General features: G+C 43.8%; 1 protein-coding gene across 1 annotated transcript; it reads right to left on the reverse strand.

Moving 5' to 3' along the window:
* Nucleotides 1-891: 891 nt before the first annotated feature.
* On the reverse strand, nucleotides 892-2,357 carry T265_14057 (hypothetical protein; the record flags this gene model as incomplete). The annotated part of the gene is given in 6 exon segments (XM_009171828.1): nucleotides 892-1,050; nucleotides 1,372-1,520; nucleotides 1,578-1,659; nucleotides 1,664-1,812; nucleotides 1,916-2,067; nucleotides 2,182-2,357. Coding segments are annotated over 6 exon segments (867 nt in total), but the record flags the coding sequence as incomplete, so codon positions are not given.
* Between the last annotated feature and the right edge of the window lie 18,012 nt (nucleotides 2,358-20,369).

Below are 20,369 nucleotides of genomic sequence, written 5' to 3' on the forward strand. Positions count from 1 at the left end.
ACATTTTAGTTAGCTTCCTGTCATTCAAATAATAGTTAATTAAGATTTAACAAACCACATGTGTTTTTCACTTGAGTTTTTGCCCTATTAATGAAGTCCGTCTTTGCCGACGTGCGGAGAAGCAATATACAACTCCGAGATCCATTCGCATCTCAAGAAGGACTTTCAAGGAGACCTTTTCGACACTTAGCCATTTGGTCACAAGAGGCTGATTAGTTTTCACTCAGATAGGATATAGCACCACACATCCCGTGGCCTGACCTCTTCATCTTCAACTAGCAGCCCGGAGGTCTCTGGTTCAATGCTAGTTTCTAGACAGGCACAAAACAGTCGTACAGCACTTCTCAACTTTCCGGAGCCGACCGTTCTTAATTACAGGACTAAATCGTGGTTAAAAAAAATTCAAAAACCTCCTCATATTACCGATATACTGGATCCAATGAGGACGCACAACCAAGTTTGATTATATCCAGATGATGGACGGTCTATGGGCGTTTTTGCTCGGGGGAAAAAGCAAGATTTTCGCTTCCATCAAGGTCACTCGTTTGAGCATTGTAATATCAGCTATGTAATTTATAAGCCCTTGCGAACGCTGAAATATCTCCGAACCAGACTGATCTGAATTCATTCTGGAAACGTTTCTAGTTTAGCACCTTATCAGGACACAAGGAACGATAAATATTACGACTAAACATAGATATATACAGTAAAAATGTGTATGATGAATAAGGCTCAGTGCCCCCAAATTTGCACGACGCTTTTCAAGTGCACACATGGTTGTCAAACGCGCAGAAAGCGCTTTGGTTGACCAAAGTAATAAACGAACGACACCAACCCACCTAAATGTGATCAAACCACAAAGTACACGTAATATTCGCACGAAAACTTACTGCGTAGATTATGCTCATGACACATATAGGCCGCGGCACGCTCCAGCTTCCTTGTCTCTAGCGATATTGACCAGATCAGCTGTTTGAACATTTCCTCTTCAGAATTTCGGCAGGCCTCCTCTGAGCGTTTCCGCATGCAGTGAAACACGAGTATGTGCCACTTGGTACTGTGTGGACGAAAGAAGAGCACAAATGAACTAGAAAGCGCTCCATTTAACGGTTTCCACGGTGATGTGTAGAATTACCTTGAGGTCTATTATCGGAGCTGTTGGTATTCAGGTTGAGACTGATCTAACCACTGGGAGATTAACTGACGTTATACAATGAAAACATTCTTGAAACTTCGAGAAATACACTCATTTGCAAATCAATTTGGTTTTCACGAGAGACTCAACTGAATCTCTCGTTTATCATATTCTACAACTGAAAGTGCTGCACACAGGCCGCCTCATGTTTCAGTTGGATCGGGGACAGCGCCTACCTGGCGAGCCCAAGAAGGGCGAAACCGGTCGTGGGCTGTAGAAGGGTTTTCAGCAACCTTGGGATTAGTTACTTTTATGAAAATATGCTGCGATATCTCGAATATCGTGCCAACTGAATCATGAGGCGGCCTGTGTGCAGCACATTCAGCTGGAGGACATCATAAACGAGAGATTCAATTGATTCCCCCGTGAAAACCATATTGACTTGCAAATGAGTGTATTTCTCGAAAACAGTCCAATTTGGGATCAACTAGAACATGAGGTTGGCGGAAAATCGGGGACAGCGCCTACCTGGCGAGCCCAAGAAGGGCGAAACCGGTCGTGGGCTGTAGAAGAGTTTTCAGCAACCTTGGGATTAGTTACTTTTATGAAAATATGCTGCGATATCTCGAATATCGTGCCAACTGAATCATGAGGCGGCCTGTGTGCAGCACATTCAGCTGGAGGACATCATAAACGAGAGATTCAATTGATTCCCCCGTGAAAACCATATTGACTTGCAAATGAGTGTATTTCTCGAAAACAGTCCAATTTGGGATCAACTAGAACATGAGGTTGGCGGAAACTCGGGGACTGTGTCTACCTGATGAGCCCCAAGAAGGCCGAAGCCGGTCGTAGGGTGTCGAAGAGTTTTCAGCAACCTTGTGAGTAGTTTCGCCCATGAAAATAATCCATCGTTTTTGACGAAGTAATCGCTTCGGACAAATGGTTGTTTTTGTTCACCGCAAATAGCCACAACCGTCGGATTCAATGACTGTGAATAAGCATACGTACATACATGCACACACAAAAAAAAACACTTGTCTCACCGACACATGTACTCGGTGTCGTTCAGTGATCCATAACCGAAACTGTAGCCGGCCAGTTGATTAACAGGCATTTTGACTTTGAGCTTCTGAGAACAATAGGATAATTCTTGTTCCAAATTGAAACATTGTCTTCGAGCACAATAAACGAGTGGATAGAAGATGAGCAAGGTAGTCAATCCTGGGGTGGACAGAAACGTAATAATGAATGGTTATTATAGACTGATGGAAACGAGTAGTAATCAAATAGGCGACGTGAAATCTGCAGTAATAAGAGGAATGAAAGCGATACCTTGGAGTATGTGCGTCGTTAGCAGAGAAGACGATGAGTTTCCGAAAAACTTCCGTAATGAATGGGCGAATGTCGGAACAAATAAATGAATGAACAAATAAAGAAATTAACTGATCGACTAATTAATTAATCAATGAAATCAGAGTGGAATGCGAGGAGGGGGGATTAGGTGATCGAATGAATGAATGTATGAAAAGATGCCTGGAATAGGTGAGTAACCGGATAAATTATTAATTAATGGATGGATGGGAAGTGAATGAATAATCGAATGACTGGACGAAATTCTCAAGGCATTTATATCAGCTGAATTACCCCCGACGATAATCCGTCATTTTGGAACAAAACGGATTTCTTATCTGCTGACAGATTACCTGCTTTCGGCTTCAGTTGCAATGAGCGTCAGTCTATTTTTAGCGTCGTCGAAATAGTGTCTATGCAACAAATGTGTTCTTTCGTTCCGACTAGCCCCTAGCTCATATCCATCCATCCATCCATCCATCCATTTTACGGTTACCTGTAATGCAGCCTGGTGTTAACCACACGACCAGCTGCGAAAGTGCCTAACTTAATAGCATGTTCCGAAAACATTTTGCACATCACGTGATTAACTTAGCTTTTGTCGAAAATCAATCAATACAGCCGATTGAGGGTGACAATGAACGAAATCGTGTGAGGCATTCGGTATGTTATGTCGACGCTGGACAGTGCACAAAGTTTACTCTGCTTCGTAGAAATAGGGCGCTCCGGATAGAGAAGTGAACACAACTCAGTGTGGAAGAGTTTTCAGTTTTTTTCTCAGTAATATCGGTTTGTTTTTGGCACAGTTTTGGTAATTCGCTTCACTGGGCCTCAATTGAAAATTACCACATATCCTCACACTACCATCAGCCTATAAGTAGCTCCAATGAAGAACAAATTCGCGAGATAAGTGAAACTTCCATTTGAGAACTAGTCACCTGAACCGCCAGTTAAAACAAGAATACGTTACTTGGTTTCCGTTTTTTTAAGATGAATGGAGCTATATTCCGTTTTGCTGTGAGTTAAACACACTGCCGGACAGCCGTCAGCAATCTGACAGTTCAGTGCTCAAATTGGTTGCCGGCAGACCGCGGATTGGAAACCATCTACTGGAGTTTCATGTTGATGATTCCCTTGAAGGATGCTAGGCGGTACTCTCCATATTTTCAGAAAGTAATGGTTTCAGTTACAAGAAGAGTCCTTAATTGAAAATTTGGATGCCATTCAATCTCAATGAACACTTTCCTCCTCTTAAAGGCCACACTTCCCGTTAGTTTTCTTGAATTTGCACTCACGACATTCACTAAGATCCAGTCTTTGTGCTTCACACTAGTCTTCTGTCGTCTGTCTCCGACTAGACTCACCTGCTGCTTCCACATGGTTCTCCAGCAGACGGAGAACGACTAGGCTGTCAACACCAGAGCTCAATGGAAGTTTTTACCTCTCCAGGGCTATCAAGAGGCTCTCCAGTGATTCTGTTATTTTGTGCTGTAAACTGGGCCACTGGTCAAAGCTCGGAGGACTTTATGGTCTCCAGCGTTTCAGGCTCAAAGTAATCTAGACTTACTCCTTCCCGGTGTCAGTTCTTCGGTTTTTGTTGTTACTGCTATTCACCATATCCGACAATTGGCGATTTTCGTGCAAGGCGCGTCGAGTGCTAACGTAGTTGTTCGAGAGTTCGGTTTGGAAATCAGGTCCAGCGCTTATGTGTTACCGGGTCTTACAAGCCTTCCAGTGGGGTGAATACAGCCTATGTTGGAAACTATGGTGTCAGAATCGTGGCCTAAAGTCCATTCACAGCCTTAAACATATTTTTGGATGACTACGAAGGCTCTTCTGGTGTCCTGTCACCATCAGATCCAAATCTGGCGGTCTCATTACATTGCAAGTTGTTTTCGAATGACGTCACGACTTGGAAGCAAATCCGGAGGGCTCAAGATATAAATGCAGTTCCAGAGAAACTCCAAGTGGTTGATCAGCAATGCGTCACTAACCATCTGTTCTTAATGGCGGAGGATGTCAATTCGTTCTCCCCACTGGTTACTTCTTTGGTCTTTCACACTTGGGTACCTGTCAAGGCGGAATTTTTGAGAATCGCCATCCGGTGGGACATGAAGTACTCTGTGCGTCATCACTGATGAACGGCACCGTATGCACCCCCGTCATGCTTTGGGACCCTTCAGATTAATGATCCATCACCATATGCTTATATCAGGCTCTAAGAAGGATGCGGGATCAAAAGGTGCACGTCCGCATGACCTGAGTACAATGAGAATATCCCACAGTTACACATAGCCGCTAAACGCATTAGGAGGTGGACAGCTTGCCCCTCTAAGCCTATGTTCTGCGCCTCCAGGGATATTTACCAGGGATGCTCACGTTCCTAAACCACATCAATCCTCATCCCTTGAGTTGCTCCCCACTAGGAACAGGTCCGATTACCAACTTTAGGCTTTAACATCTGGAACACCAAGAAGATCGCCTCAAATGCTGTCAGAAGTTCGTCTCAGTCCCCATCAAACGCATATGGAATTCACTCGACTTGGAAGTCGGCCTCAGATGATCTATACACAACGACTAAATACAAAGCCTGATGAGCTTTGATTCGTGTGCACGATATACTCCTGTCCATGCGAATTATAAGACAGAGACGTGTTGATACAGTTGATGAATTACAAGAAACCAGTTCGGATCTCAGAGTGACCAGACTAACAAAACAATGCCGAGGTAAGCAAAGACGCCAAAAACAGCGTATTCAAACAGTGCGGTAAAAGAAACCAGGGCAAGAAAGAACGCTAACAAGAGTTACATCGCTCAGATGTCTTAAAATGATCGCCACGGACTGACGATCAGCTGATTTGTTCACTCGCCAAAACAGATAGCCTTCAGCTGACGTCACCAGAGGTCACTGGTGTTGACCTCTCCCTGAGAAGATTAACGGGTAAGGAAGAGACATTGTCTTTTAATCGTCCGAAGCAAATCGTTGGTCATATACCAAGTTAAACTTCTAGGCCCACCTAATCTTTTTGTTGCATGACCAGAGTTTCATTGAGTAAGTTGTCATAAGAAAACTTTGAAAGTCAGGAGACGACATGTTCAGTATGCGGCTGCACAAAGTGTCGAAAAGCTCAACACATCTGAACACGTAGATAGCTACCTGGTGCCGCAGGGTTCAACGATATTACCTTCCTTCCCAGGTGGGCCCATCCTATGCTCATCCCCGATAGACAAGCGGACATGCAGTGCACAACTGTTTCACCGGCAGTTCGCATTTCGTGAGACTCAAAGCAGTCGTCTTGAGCTCGCATCGCTCGCTTCAATCTGTTCAGTGATAAAGCGCCATAAGTGACTGTATGCTCATAAAGGAAACTACTCACAAGGTTGCTGGAAAAACTCTTGGACAACTCACGACCGATTTCGCCCCTCTTGGGGCTTATCGGCCAGGCGCAGTTCTTGAGTTCTTGGCAACCTTGTGTTCCACTTGTATTTGTCGAACTCATTCATGTTGTTGATTCAGACCACACAGGCCACAGTGGCCACGTGAACTGCTTCCCTGAAATGAATACCCTCAAACTGCACGAAAACATTGGAAACCAACACATCCGATATTTTGACCTTCGAAAAACGCGTTTACCTAGAAAAACCAAGCAGAGTACAACATATGTCTTCCTTCGACTGCATATGTTCTCTTAAGCGCCACCGACCTCCTGGTCCGGATGACCTCCCACCAGCACTGTTAATTTCGGAAAAGGAGTCTGTCCCAGGCGACTGGGGAGAGTCGGTGATAGTGCCCATTTTTAAAAACGGGCGCGTAGTGAGTGTGGTAACCACAGAGGGATCAGCTTAACTTTGGTGGTAACGAGACTGTTGGCGTCACAGGTGCTTTGTCGCCTTATGGTGGCTCATGCGGTACTGACTCGCGAGCAGCAAGACGGATTCCGGCCTGGTAGGGGTTGCGTTAACCAAATCTTCACACTGCGTCAGACGCTAGAACAACGCCATACGTATAAGCGACCCACAATTCTAGTATTCCTGGATTTCTGAGGCGCATTCGACTCGGTTGATAGGACTGTTCTTGTTGACATGCCAAAGACTACCCCAAACGTTTGTAAACATGATATGTCCTTTGTATTCGCAAACTTCCGGAAGTGTGAAAGTGTACGGAGATCTCTCCAAAAACCTCCGTACAGAAAGTTGTGTCCATCAGGGATGTTCACTCTCCATCCTTTTTAACATCGTGATCGATGAAATAATGAGACCAATCGTGGAGGATCTCCAAAACCCTGCTGTCCGGATAGCCTGTGACGAAAACCTTGTCGATCTGGAGTACTCAGACGACATCGTTCTCATGTTCGATGAGGAGGACAAGGCGCAGGTGTTTTTGGATGAACTGACTGAATTCATCCCATCCTTTGCTATGCACTTTGCACCCACGAAGTGTAAGGTCATGCTCGTGGACATACAGTCGATAAACACGCCACGGGTACTGGAGGTTGTGGAGCATTTTATGCATCTTGGAAGTTGTATTAGTTCTGATTTTAGTGTGACAGATGAGGTGAATGCAAGAATCTGCAAGGCTCGGGCCGTGTGTGCTAATTTGAGACGCCTAAGGCGTTAGAGTGGTTTATCCTTGAATCTCAAGCAACGTGTTCATCAAACTACAATGCGGGCTGTTTTGTTGTATGGCTGTGAGACTTGGCCTATACGAGCACCGGAACTGGGACTTCTTCATGTGTTCGACAATCGTTGCGTATGCCTAACCATCATTTGCCGAAGCGAGTGCTGTTTTCCTTGCCCACTTCAGAGTGGCGAAAGCAGAACGGTGGTCAGTCCTTGATCTAGCGGTGGGGTATGAAAATGTCGAGGCACTGTGGTTCTTTTCGTCTTCCAGGATGTATATCGCCTGATTCTCACTGAAGCCAGCTGGGAATGTTGAAAGATATGTCTGCCAATCGATGTCAGTGGCGTTGTTTTTGCCAGTTTCTATCAAGATTACCTGAATGGATGGATATCTTCAGCTGTAGGTGCCTCGCGATCCATCCACTTTATTCGTCTCTTCTAAATAAGGCTTTCAAATAGATCGTGATACGTCAGTGAAGCATCAGTGTTGAACATTGATGTCAATAATCACTACCGATTGTTCATCCATTCGTAAAATCCATTTATATGACTCATGTAAGTGATAGATGCAACCGCGTCCCGGGAAACGCATTCACATGATACAGCTTCTCGAATCGAAGGTCATCACCAGTCGCACAGGAATAATCAATTTCCTCGTGACCCTCCTGCATGGACAATGGGCAAACGGATAAGCTGCTCAAGAGCCCACCAAAAAACCGATCACATCACATCTGCAATTTGTAGCACAAAAAACGTGAGCCGGTCTCTTGTTGTTGCATCCAAATCAGTCTCATGTTAACTGGTTCGTTGTAATTTTTGCTAATAATTTTGAATGATCACGTGAATGAGTCTTATGGTTAACAGATCGTGTGCTTTGATGACACATCGATACAGATGAGGCGTCAAAATTGTTACAAAATTTCATTGCGTACTCGATAAACAAAGCCGTTTTGACAAACTGGAGGAAATTCGTCAAATTTTGAATTACACAGACCTACATCTAGGCGACGCCATACTACTCAAAGTGATAGAGTTCGAAGGTCTTATTAGAGTGAGTAAATTACGAGATTACAGAAGCGTTTACGTCAAAACGAACTTTTTGTGAAGCCTTTGATTGGAGTAGTCAGATCTGTGAGATGGAAACTGAACACTGAAGGATTTGAGGACCATCAGATTTGACTGTAAGGACCCTGACAGGCTATGGTCGCAAATTACATTTGGCCGAGTAATAGAACAGTACAGAGTCCTTTACTGGTAGCACACACATGGAAAATTAGCTACAATTCAACGACACTTCTTTTCAAACATGTCTCCTGTAAGAACGATAACTTTCCGACAAAAAGCTTTGTTTTCCCAAATACAGCTTTTCTTCTAGGACGCTATTCTGAGAGAACGCTGTACTGACTCGTTAGAAAAACATTTCACTGTTTCTGCGAATACCAGATGCGTAAAACTGTACGCACACCTGCAGGTTACAAACGGAAAAAAGATTCATATCAGTGGATTTTGATTTCGCCCAGATAAATCGCATTGTGCATGCATCCCACATTCATGACACTAGTAAACGACTCCTGTGCAAAGACGCTTGTTCTATTCAGTGTGACTTGCGCTCCGTTTGGGAGTACAGATTTCATCGAGGCTGCGCCATTATCATACGTGACGGTGGGTGACGGGTTCAAACCTAATTTGCTAGTGATTACGATTTATCAACACTGTTCACTAGGATTTGATCGGCTTCTTTACGAGGGACAAACGTTACGATGAGCCAGAGATATACAGGATCTGGCCTTCTCCACACAGTGCGAATGAAAAGAGTGTGTCCTCTTGCGGGACTCGAACCAGTGACCACCTGTTTACCGACCGATTGTCCTACCGCAAGGCCTGTCTCACGTTGCACAGGTTGTACGAACCTGCCTGGAACTCAGAATAGTGTACCATAAAACGGATTTGGTGGCTAGTCTGAAGTACCAGGGAGAAACGTCAGTCAATGTTTCATCCGTCTGGTCAGTAAAAGTACGATAAAGTAAACTACTTACTTGTATGAATCAGAATGTCCACTATCTAGAACGTGCCAGGAGATGGCCTTGTAATTTTGTGCCACCGTTTTTCCTTTTTATACGTTACTTCCAATAATGAATTAACTTGATATCCAGGTAACTTTTGATATTAACTTCCGGAAGCATTCATCAACAATCGGCGAAAAGTAATTCGCGTTCTTCCGTTAAGGAGCGATGTTCAAACTCGTGTGATGTTGTGACCTTAGCTCGTGAACTGCTTACATCAAACGGCTCTAGAGTTGGTGAGTACCATTCACAGCGCTATTGATTTACTTTAAGGACACCCTCAATAAACAAGCGTCCTTAGAACGCGATTGAGCGTTTGTTGATAGTTTGCGAAAAAGTTAAGAACGACATAATCAGGTAAACAAATTCCAACTATATCCTAAACGGTCTGTCTGGAATTCGATCCATCCATCTTCGCCCAGTATACGGGGATCGAACAGAATCGACGTGGTTCCCAGTTGAGATGACCATAGACAAACGGTGCAGATTGCCTACTTTCAATCCTCAACTCCGCCTCACCAACGATGACAGTTTGAAGAAAAAAACTTTCATCTTTTCAATACGTGTGAAACTTCTTGGGGGACTTGACAGCCCCCACATCCATCACTTTGGTGTACGTCAGTACCAACTGTTCATAATCCATTAACTGGCTTCGATTGCTCACCCTGGTTGGCTGAAATGGATTTGCCCCAAGTTTTAATCAATCTGTCCAAAACGATATGTCTGTCAGCTTGTCTGAAAGGGATTTTCTGACGGTCCGGTCATCTTTGTGTCCAACTTTTGTCCTGCAGACGAAGGTGGCTTGCTTTGTCAGATTTTTGGCGGAAGATAAAATAGTGTGTGAGAGAGAGAGTGCATTTGGTCTGAATTTATTTATTCTGTTTAATGTGTGCCTGTGAAGTTTAGGACTGGATTTCGAGTAATGGGAAAAAATTGCCAATCCTTTGTTTGGTGAATTTAAAGGAATTTTCCTTGCACGTCATGCTTGTGGCGGTATGTAAAAGTCAAACCGCCTTTTTAATATCACGTGTTTCGATTTGTCCGCAACTGTAAACGACGGTCGTGGGTGGAGTTGTTCTCAGTCAATTCTTGTAGGGGATGCAAAAATCTTTCACTTAGGAAAGCTCTCAGAGGCACGCATATGAGTAATGTTCAGCCTGAGCGGGAAAAATGAATGTGGCATTTAGAAGTAGTGGAACACGGGTTGTCTGAGAATCATTTTTGCCGTCATCTTCGTTTCATGTTTTTTTTTACATAGAGACCAGTTCTGCATGCATAAAGTGTGCCTAACTTTAGACTAACTTTATCTATTGCTTATCTAGGCGAATCTCAACCCGGATGTCTCGCTTTACTAACCGACTAAAGCAAATGAGATGTTGACTACTTCTCAAAATTTGTACTTTTTTCTCATGTCGGTTTAGGTGCACAAACACCCACCCCCGTTTGGCTAGAGATCATCTTTCGAGGAGACTGAAAGCTGAAATAATATACACAATTCTATAAAGCATTTTATGGGGAGCTCTCCTTCTTAATAGATAAATTGAACTCAACTCGACAAGAACACATTGACATCCATTTCCAGAAAAAAAACTTTTATACGGTGGATTTGTACATTCTCGTGCGATTCTCGGAAAAGTTTTGAAAGAGAGAATTCGCAAGTTCGGGGTGAGCATTGATGTGTTGGATATCGGTTGCCGAATCTGGCTTGCCCTATTGCCTTTTACGTGAACGATTAAATGATACTCAAACAATCACATACATGGTGGCCAGAAACTCAGAAAGGTGTGGTAACCACCTGTTCCTCGTTTTTTTGTTATAGACGCTCTTCAGCCAGACAGGCTAGATGGCCAGAAATAGAACCGTTTCTCGAGAAGTGAGAAAAACATTTTGACATTTGGACATCTGTGGTACTAAGGATGGAATCTTGGAAGTCACCGTACTTGCGGCTTGACTCCACAGCATTTCAGCGGCATGCTCATGGGGATTTCGCTGTTGAATGTGGTCAAAGTGATACTGAGAACGTTTTCACTCTTTCGTGAAAAAAGAAACGCTTGTTGCAACTCAGTTGGTTTTCATATGCGGCGTTGCCCGAGTAAATACGGGAAGGAAACTACCGGTATCTACTCGTGGATTCCCAGAGACGCTGCCAGTTTGAGTTTGTCCTGCATTCTGATGGTCAAAATGCCTCAACGAGGAGGTCAACTGACGTCGTCCCCGAGCTCTTTATTGTTGGTGAGATTCTGCATTTTTTTACGTTTTGGGTGATATCCCATGCATTTAAATCGCCTAAAAGAAACTAAACATTCAAGAAGCGATCAAAAGCATTAAATTCCATTTTCAGAGGTGCATGCGGTAAAACTGACGCAGAGGATACCTGAAAGTTTGCAGTCAAACGATCATTGGAAAAATAGTGTAGATGGGGGAGATTCTTTCCTCCGTTCAGAAGAACAAGCTGTTCAGCTAAAAAATGAACACTCATGTGCCACGTTTTTCCTCATTCGTCTTCTGGGAGGGTAAAATCGACGCCGGACTGTCAAACAGCTTTCACCAACAGCAAACCTGCTGACAGATCAGGCAGGGGAAATGGGAAGTCTTTCCAGGACAAATGCGCTTCAAAAGCATACATGGCTGTTCTTTTCAATGAAATACACGAGTTGGAAGTTTGATGGAAGCAGTTCGACAGTTCACGACCGGTTTCTTCCTTTTTAGGGCCAATCCAGAAAGCTCAGTTACCGTTTGCCCATTGTTCTGTCGGAACATCAAACTTCACGCAATTGATTCAATACACTTAGGTACAATTAAGGCTAGTTTGTACGAAGGAACTAGCTGGGATTTATTTGATTCACCCCCATTAAAACCAAATTAATATGAAAATGTACTTTTAGTCGATGCGTGGTTTCTGAGACAGGGGTAGATCCAGCTTGGCCCACGAAAGGAAAACTAGTCTTAAAGGGTAAGAATTTAAAGACCGGTTGGCATTGAAACTGATGCGAATTACTGGACATTGAATCAGCGAATCTTTGCACATTCAAGATGATTGAAGTGTCTCGAGTAAGAACGTAACGGGTATAGTCCGGTCTGTCTGATTGACACTCGAATGCAACGGTCAAATGGTTTTACCATACAGAGAGAGGCAGCAACTAAACAGGCGAAGTTTCCTTCAAGGCCAATCAAGAATGAGAACTTCTCCAGATGCCACGATAAGATAAACTGGCCGTTTTTGCCCATATCTCGACCAAAAACACTACGGTGCTTTCAAACGACAGTCGCCATTTGAAGTAACCAGTTAAAAATAGAGTTCCAGTGGACCAATCCATTACGTAGGAACATATACTGAACTCCACGTTCGGCAGTTCCACTCGCTGTTGTCTTAGCGACAATCTCCGAAAAACAACGAATCTGTCTAGGGAGTTGTTTGAGAAACGAATTGACGTGTGATTAGATACCTTCCCACTGGTAATTGGGTGCTTTTGCGTTCACTTTCCATTAGTATCAATCATATTTTTACCCAAACCAAGCACACCGATGGAAAGCATAAAGTATGATTGACAGTGCTCTCCCCAGTTCAGGTTCATCGTTGGGGCTTGCGAGCTTCAAAAGTGGACAAGACCGTACGAAGAACGTTGTTTGGTTATTTAAACCTGCAAGTGAAATCAGCCTCTGCCGAAAAAGCGAGAAGCACGGTTTTGGGAGCCATCCGCAATACGCAAATGAGTTCCAAAAAAGAATGATTAGTGTGAAATTCGTGGACGTTTTCATATAGAGTGAGATTAATGTATGATGAAAGGCCAGAAGCACTATATAGCTGCTTCATTATCGTCGGAGGTCATTCGCAGTGCATACATCTCATGAGTCTCCGGGAACAAGTGAACCAGAAACCTAGTAAACCGTGTGATTAGCTCACATTATGACAGGGTGTCGCATCAGGGTTCATTCTAGTCACACAGACTCCACGTCTCTTGATCACGTGTTGAAATCCGCTCCACTGATGACTCCCAATGAGGGTGGAAGAACATTTTTAGCACAGACTGACTCCCACAATCCTCCTCATGCGACGAAAGAAGGCTGAGTGACTAAACTGATTAAACCAGTTGCTAGGTGGATTACAACACATTCGTAACCTGAAAATGTGTTGTGTGTGCTCCGTCGAGCAGTGTGTGCAAGATATTTGAGCCTCAACACCAAGATTATTACCACAGAGTTTTTTTTATAAAAAAACACTCATGTTTTTTAAAGTAGTTTACTAAACTGAAGAGACTGGTCATAGCCTATTCAAGTCCTGGATACTCAACTAATAGTAAACTGTAGTGGCTTCAGGAAACCGTGACATTAAAAATGGAGTCGACCAAGTTCATCTGCTAATGAAGTTTAGTTTTAGATGATACTCAATCGTCAGAGCCACCTTTCATGAACGACAAACGATACACCTCACGCAAACCCCACAACATGCATCAACAAAAGTTGTCCAATGGGTTTCAGGCGCTACCTGACTGGGAAGTCCTGGCAAGCGGGCCAATCGATCGTCACAGCCAGGACAGTTACTGGGTCGTCGTATCGATGGTGTGTCGGGCATACCAATCACATCGCTCAAGCGTGAACACGGTCACCTTTTCAGATGTGAGAATTCAGATTGGTCCAACCTGTGATGGTGCAGTAGTGGCTACGAGCCCGCCTCGCATATCAGGTGTCCGGAGTCCAAACCCCGGACACGGCCATTGGATATGCACTGCTGATGAGCTCTAATAAGGGCGAAACTCGAGTCCAGTGGTTCCCCCCGTTGGTGTGGATTCCCCAGAGCAATTGCGCGAATGTGAACAAAACAGAGTATCAGTAACGAACGACATACACACATCGCATTTTCTGCTTGCTGACAAAGATCTTCAAAATCATATTGCATCGAATTGCAAACCGTTCCCTCCTCCCGGTGCTTAAACCGGGACCAATTTAACATGTTCATTGCGAAATTTCCTGAACATGGTTAGTCTTGTCGAAATCTCTGACAGCTGTGGGTGTGTTATTTTGCATTTGATGACGTAATTACACAAACTCGTCATCATGATCATCATCATTTCATACGTTCTAATAAGCAAAGGTCTGCTTTCACCTTAGAGAGCAGTCGGTCGAGGTACAGACACCAACCGTTCGCTGTTAACACAAAGGTACACAAGTTTGATTTGGACGTTACCATCATTGGAAGACAAGCTGTAGTCTGAAAACACCCAACGGGAGTTCCCAAAACCTTTGTACTTTAGCCAGTGTTATTAAGTGTGCTTCTTAGCGAAGAGTGTTTTTTGAGTACGCGCGACATTTGAAAATTTCCATCCTTCGCCTAAATGAAGCCAATCGATACGTGTTGGGTACAAAGAACTGGCAAACAGGGACACAGATTATGTGCTGGGCAATCGTATACTCATGCAGTTTTCGGTGGAGATCTGAACGGAAGCAAAGTCTCCGTAAATCGACCGTCCGCCTAGACAAACGTAATGTTGGTTGGCAAACGCATATAAACATTTTTTGCCAGCTGACGTTATCTCGAAGTCACAATCTTCAAAGCATTGTTGGTAGGAGCTTGCGTCAGTGAAAACGGTTGCAAGCTGATCACGTAAGAAGAGATGTTTAGTTGTGGATAACAAGTTAAGCTGCGTTAACCAAACTGTACAACAGCTTTATGGTTCCTCTTGTTGGTTTTCATAGATGCACTCACTGCAATCAGACATCATCGTTTAGGTGTGGACAGACTGGAATCTAACTTAAGATTTCCTCTTGTAAGTGAAACCAATCTAAGCTGAACTGCCAAGAAGTTCTGTGGAGCTATTTCATCCTTCCTGGCGAATTTTAGCAGTGCGACTATCACGAAACTCCCGTAGGGAGTCTTCATCCTGGCCAGTTGACCTTTTGGCCTCAAATGGCTGATCAGAAGTGTGGATAACTCGCACTTAAACGGGATTTAGTATCGCTTATTATCAGGAAGGTCAGATTGCAGAAAGTAATCTCAGAACGCCTGGAACCTGCTCCACTAAAATCTCAATAGGAAAGCCGGAAAGCTTCCAGGTCAGTCAACCATTCAATTAATTCAGCAAAAGCCAATGAGCCCTCATGCAAGCCACAGAAGCACGACCGACTGTGACCAGCATTCAGACATTTGATAGAGGCACGATCGATGTTGACGGGTGTTCACTAACGCCTATCAGACATCCTAAATCAATGTCAGAAATCCAACTTTAAATAGCGTGGGGTCGTTGTAACATTTGCTCCCGCACTCGCTTGTTCGGAATATAGATGTTGTGTTCCCTTCTGTGAGTATTTGTTGAGGCACTGGGCACTGAAGCGGGTCGGTAGCAGATACCACAGATTGACGAATCAGCAGATATAACACTTATCCTACGCTCATGGGTCTAGTCACATGGTCTAGTCACAATTGTTGACCGGATTATCAAGTAGCGACTTCTCAGGTGGAAGTTATACTCATCGGGTGAATCCCACTGCCAATCAGTCGTTCGCAGCCAAACAGGTAAGCGTGCAAACTAATAAACGGGAGGTAGCGGGATTAGGACTCTCGGAAATTTAGTGAAATGAATGCAACCTGTGATTCTGAGTAAGTAAAGAGTGGCTATACAGTGCTTATTGGCAGTTCACCACAGTCTCAATATCTTCCTAAACTATCAACAGATAATCGGAGGTATTGCGCCAGGACCCGAAGAGTACTGCTCGCAAATTCATGAACTCCCGACAACCAAACCATATATATGTATATATATATATATGCAATATATACCTTAAACCTGACCCTGAGCGTAAGAGATGCATACACGAACTACTCGATATCGGAGTGGACAAGTGAATTCAAGCAGAACATAAGGTTGACAGAAACTGGGGGACTGCGCCTACTTGATGGCCCCAAGAAGGGCAAAATCAGTCGTAGACTGTTGGAGAGTTCTCAGCAACCTTGTGAGTAGCTTCCTTTATGAAAACATTCAGCGATGTTGGTTGCAAATCAATTGCCAAGCTCGGCGAACAGATCAACAGCCACCTGATCAATTACCATACACCGATGTCTTGAGTACCGTACCAACTGAAATAGTAGGCGGTCTATGTACAGCACCTTCAGTTGAAGAGTGTCACAAGAGAGATTCGGTTTAGTCTCCCGTAAAGGCCACATTGATTTGCAAATGAATGTATTTGTTAAGATCTATCCATTTTGCGTTCAAGTAGAACATGAAGTTGACGGAAACTCGGGGACTGAGCCTACCAGGTGGGTGAAACCGATCGAGAAGTCTTCAGAAGCCTTGTGAACAATTTTCCTTATGAAAAAAGTAGATTCCGTACTAGCTGAGCACCAGACGTTCCTCTGAGCAACTCGGAAACGTGCCACATAAAGCTAAATGATAAGGCTTCTCTGCACCAGAACACACCGTTACTTTCACTTACTGGTGATACTCACATCCATTATATGGATTATAAAAACATACAGGCAGACAAATGGGACTGGTCGTTTAGTTCAGTCCTGCCATCTTGAAATAACCCAACCACCTGTCCGAGAAGGAAGTAATTAATGGGGAGAATACGTAGGGTTTTCCAAATAGTATTTCCCATTAGCACGCCGAACATAGACAAAATGCTATTCTGAGTAAAAACCTGTTCATCAGTTCAGTAAAACGTTTTCACTTTACCGATAGCCTGCAAAATATTTTCTGCGCAACCGTACAAGTCAGAGACGTTTATAGGCAAGCGAAAAAGGTCTCCAATTTTCCGCCCCAAACATTCATGAATGACAAGTGCCGGTGAAAAAAGATTCCGCAACCAACTAATTCCACATGACAACCAAGGCTGTCAAAACTTGACGTGTCTGATGTGCACTTGGTTCAGAACAGCGACAAACAAAGGGGAAGTTGGCTACATCGTGCGAGTCGGTATGGTTAACTCTCTTTGAACTGTGATCCTTTCAAGTCCCAATTAAACCAGGTGTGCCAGTTTGTCATGAAATAGATAAGCGCTGCAAGATTTTGACGCCATCCTTGATCTCTGAAGTCAGTCGTTTAAACCAGACAGGATTTTATACCACGACAAGTGTAACAATAGAGAGCATCGCGAGTTGAGTATAACCTAAAATCGTCGCCCAATCAATCAGATTGTTGGAGCTGCAACCTTCGGTACACCCGGGGGGGCTCACTACGTCTAACACCTATGGCGTCAAAATGGTTTATCCTTGAATCTTAAGGGACGTGTGTATCAAACTACTGTACGGGCTGTTTTGTTGTATGTCTGTGAGAATTGGCCTATTCGAGCAGCGGAACTGGGCGTATTCGCCCCTAGTAAGTGCGACGACCACAGAAAGACTAATTGTAACGAGACTTGGTTCCATCTGCCCTGAAGGGGCGAAATGACTCAGTTGGTTAGAGTGCGAATTTACGGACCGGAGGGTTCGTATTTCGAACCCGACTTCTGCCTCTTGACTTACCCTGTTTAGACTTTGGCAACCTGGCAGTATCTCAGCTCTCGTGCTTCCTCCGGGCTAGGAACCGAAAGGGTCTTACAGCTGAGCGATGTGCTTGTTACGTTTAGCAACGCGTGGAGCACTGGTTTGAGAGCAGCAAGTGGAATTGCGGACTTGTAGGGATTGTATTGGTCACAACTTCATATTCCGTCAGAAGCTAGAACAACGTCCTACATCAAAATCACTTCACTGTGATCCCAAGATGGAAACTGCTTTGTGAGAAACCGAATCAGTTCGATTTCTGTGTGGTGTTTATCCAGTGTGATGCCATCCGTTTCACTTGGATTTGAAAGCTACGATTTACGAGCAATCTCGCAGGTAACCCACCTAATCTGGGAAGGTACCAGTGTAGAATATGAAGCAAATGCCAAATATTAGACGCATTAGTTCTAATTCAGTCAGTTGGAAATACTTAGTATCAATGGTGGAACTCAGTTTACCGGAAAGGTTTCAATAACAGTCGGTACATTTATTGCTGGGTACGTTTCGCATTCGATATGAAAATCTGGTCAAGCCAAGTGAATAGGAGAAGAACTATTCAGTGAGATCTCTTCCCGCTGACAGGCCAAATCAGTGTTTGGTTACGGATGGGAGAAAATGCTGACAGAAAAGTGCGAATGCTCTCGAGAAATGCCCTTTTGGGCTCATGTGAGACATCTGCACTGAATCATGCATTAACTCATAATAAGTCACCCATCCATTTGCTCATCCGACCCATATGCTTTCAAGCTCCACTTGTTTTGCTCATCTCTACGCGTCATTCACATTACCGGAGAGGCAACCCCATCCGACAATGTGTGTTAGCCTGGGTGGATGCGTTTGAATGTCCGCAACTGGCCTACTTTCCCATGAATGTTCGTACCCCGTCTACTGAGCCCTGACTAGCTCTGCTGTGATTTCCAAATGATTGCACCGCCAATCAGAATCGCTGGACTGGCCTCGAAAATGACCTCCGATGCCCACATTACCGGGCGAAGACCCCACTCACCGGTATTTCGTTTGCGGACCTTGAAACTACATGTTCCGGTCAGTGCCAGAAACGTACACTTGTTGATTGATTGTATGATTTTGCTCGCTTTCGTGTAAACAGTACAGTAGACTTTCGTACCCAGTTCTTACGCTTGATTTCCGTGATCGTCAAACCTACGCGGAACTCAAAGTTCCTTATGGCGAACTTCAGCAATTACATGCTCCGGTCAGTGCCAGAAACGTACACTTGTTGATTGATTGTATGATTTTGCTCGCTTTCGTGTAAACAGTACAGTAGACTTTCGTACCCAGTTCTTACGCTTGATTTCCGTGATCGTCAAACCTACGCGGAACTCAAAGTTCCTTGTGGCGAACTTCAACAATCAGCAACCAGACACGTTTTTCTGGTTCATGTATTCATTTGATACAGAAAGTGGAAACAGTTTGATGGTTCTGTGAATCAGTTAATTAATTAATTATTGATTAATTAAACATCTTGCCGGATTCGGTATATCGACAAGCGGATTCGGTATATCGAAAAGCAATTAACCAACCACACTGTGTATAGAGGACACATGCCACACAGTGTACCCCATTACATCCGGGATTACGCTGTTTGAGTCGAATTGCTGTTTACACATGCGATTTCACATACAATTTCACCAAACCGATTTCACCTGAAGCGAGTTTTTCAGACTCAAGATTCAGCGAAGTGTTTCAAAAGCACCTAAGGATACTACTGATTCTTCTAGTTTAACTGACCCTAACGGGTCACTCGACTAATCGAAGTTTTGGAACGTACGCTTGACCACCGTGCCGAAATAAGTTTGAAATGATACGCTGAAAAATTCCTCTCTGCGAATCACGTGATCATATTGTAGAGAAATCGTTTTCGTGAGAACAAACTCGGCGAAGAATGCCTATTCTGGTCCGGAAAAAAAGCAATAAGACATCCATCATAATCTGTCTGAGACGGCTTAGCTTGTGGCTTAGCAACAAACCCGCGGCACAAAGATTCCATTTTAACAGTTTGTCGCCCATCATCAGCGCAATTAAAACGGAGAAACCTGGATAGGTTTAGCAATTCTTACCAACAGAATTTGGTGTAAATTTCGGAAGGATACATTCAGATTTGCCGCATGTCATATTCAAGTTTGTCTCCTCCTTTTTTCTTAGAAGTGTCTTATATCGTACCTGTCTAAACCTGACGTTAAACTGTCCGTACTATTAGGTGTTCATTCGTCTGCTAATTCCCTAGCGTATCAAAACTGTCGGTAGAAGATCGATTGTTTTTCCACCTTGGTGATTTATTAAAAAAGGTCAACGTTACTGGGTGAATTACAATACTTAGTGTTCTCAGTTTCTCAGTGAGTTTGACCCAATTAAATTCCAAAACTTAGATACATTCAACCCTTAAACAGGACTTGACAGAAGATGTCAAAATTTCCCTCTCCTTTTGTTCTCAACCACCTATCACCAAGTCTGCTTTTACCGGTGGAACATTGTGACAACCCCACAATCGATAACGACTTTAACAAATCGATCTTTTCTGTTCACCCTGTGATGAGTGTTAACCTAATTGTCACAAGTTGTCACTCTTCCATCTTTACTTGCATTATCCGATTTATCACCGACAATATAAAAGAGACCTTGCATTTGTCCTGATCTCATCAAATTTTTAGTTCGTTTTGGCGAGCTGCACGCTGAGGTGCTTTCGATGAAGAAAAAAATAAGT

Source organism: Opisthorchis viverrini, assembly GCF_000715545.1.
Source record: "Opisthorchis viverrini unplaced genomic scaffold opera_v5_135, whole genome shotgun sequence".
NCBI classification, from domain to species: domain Eukaryota; kingdom Metazoa; phylum Platyhelminthes; class Trematoda; order Opisthorchiida; family Opisthorchiidae; genus Opisthorchis; species Opisthorchis viverrini.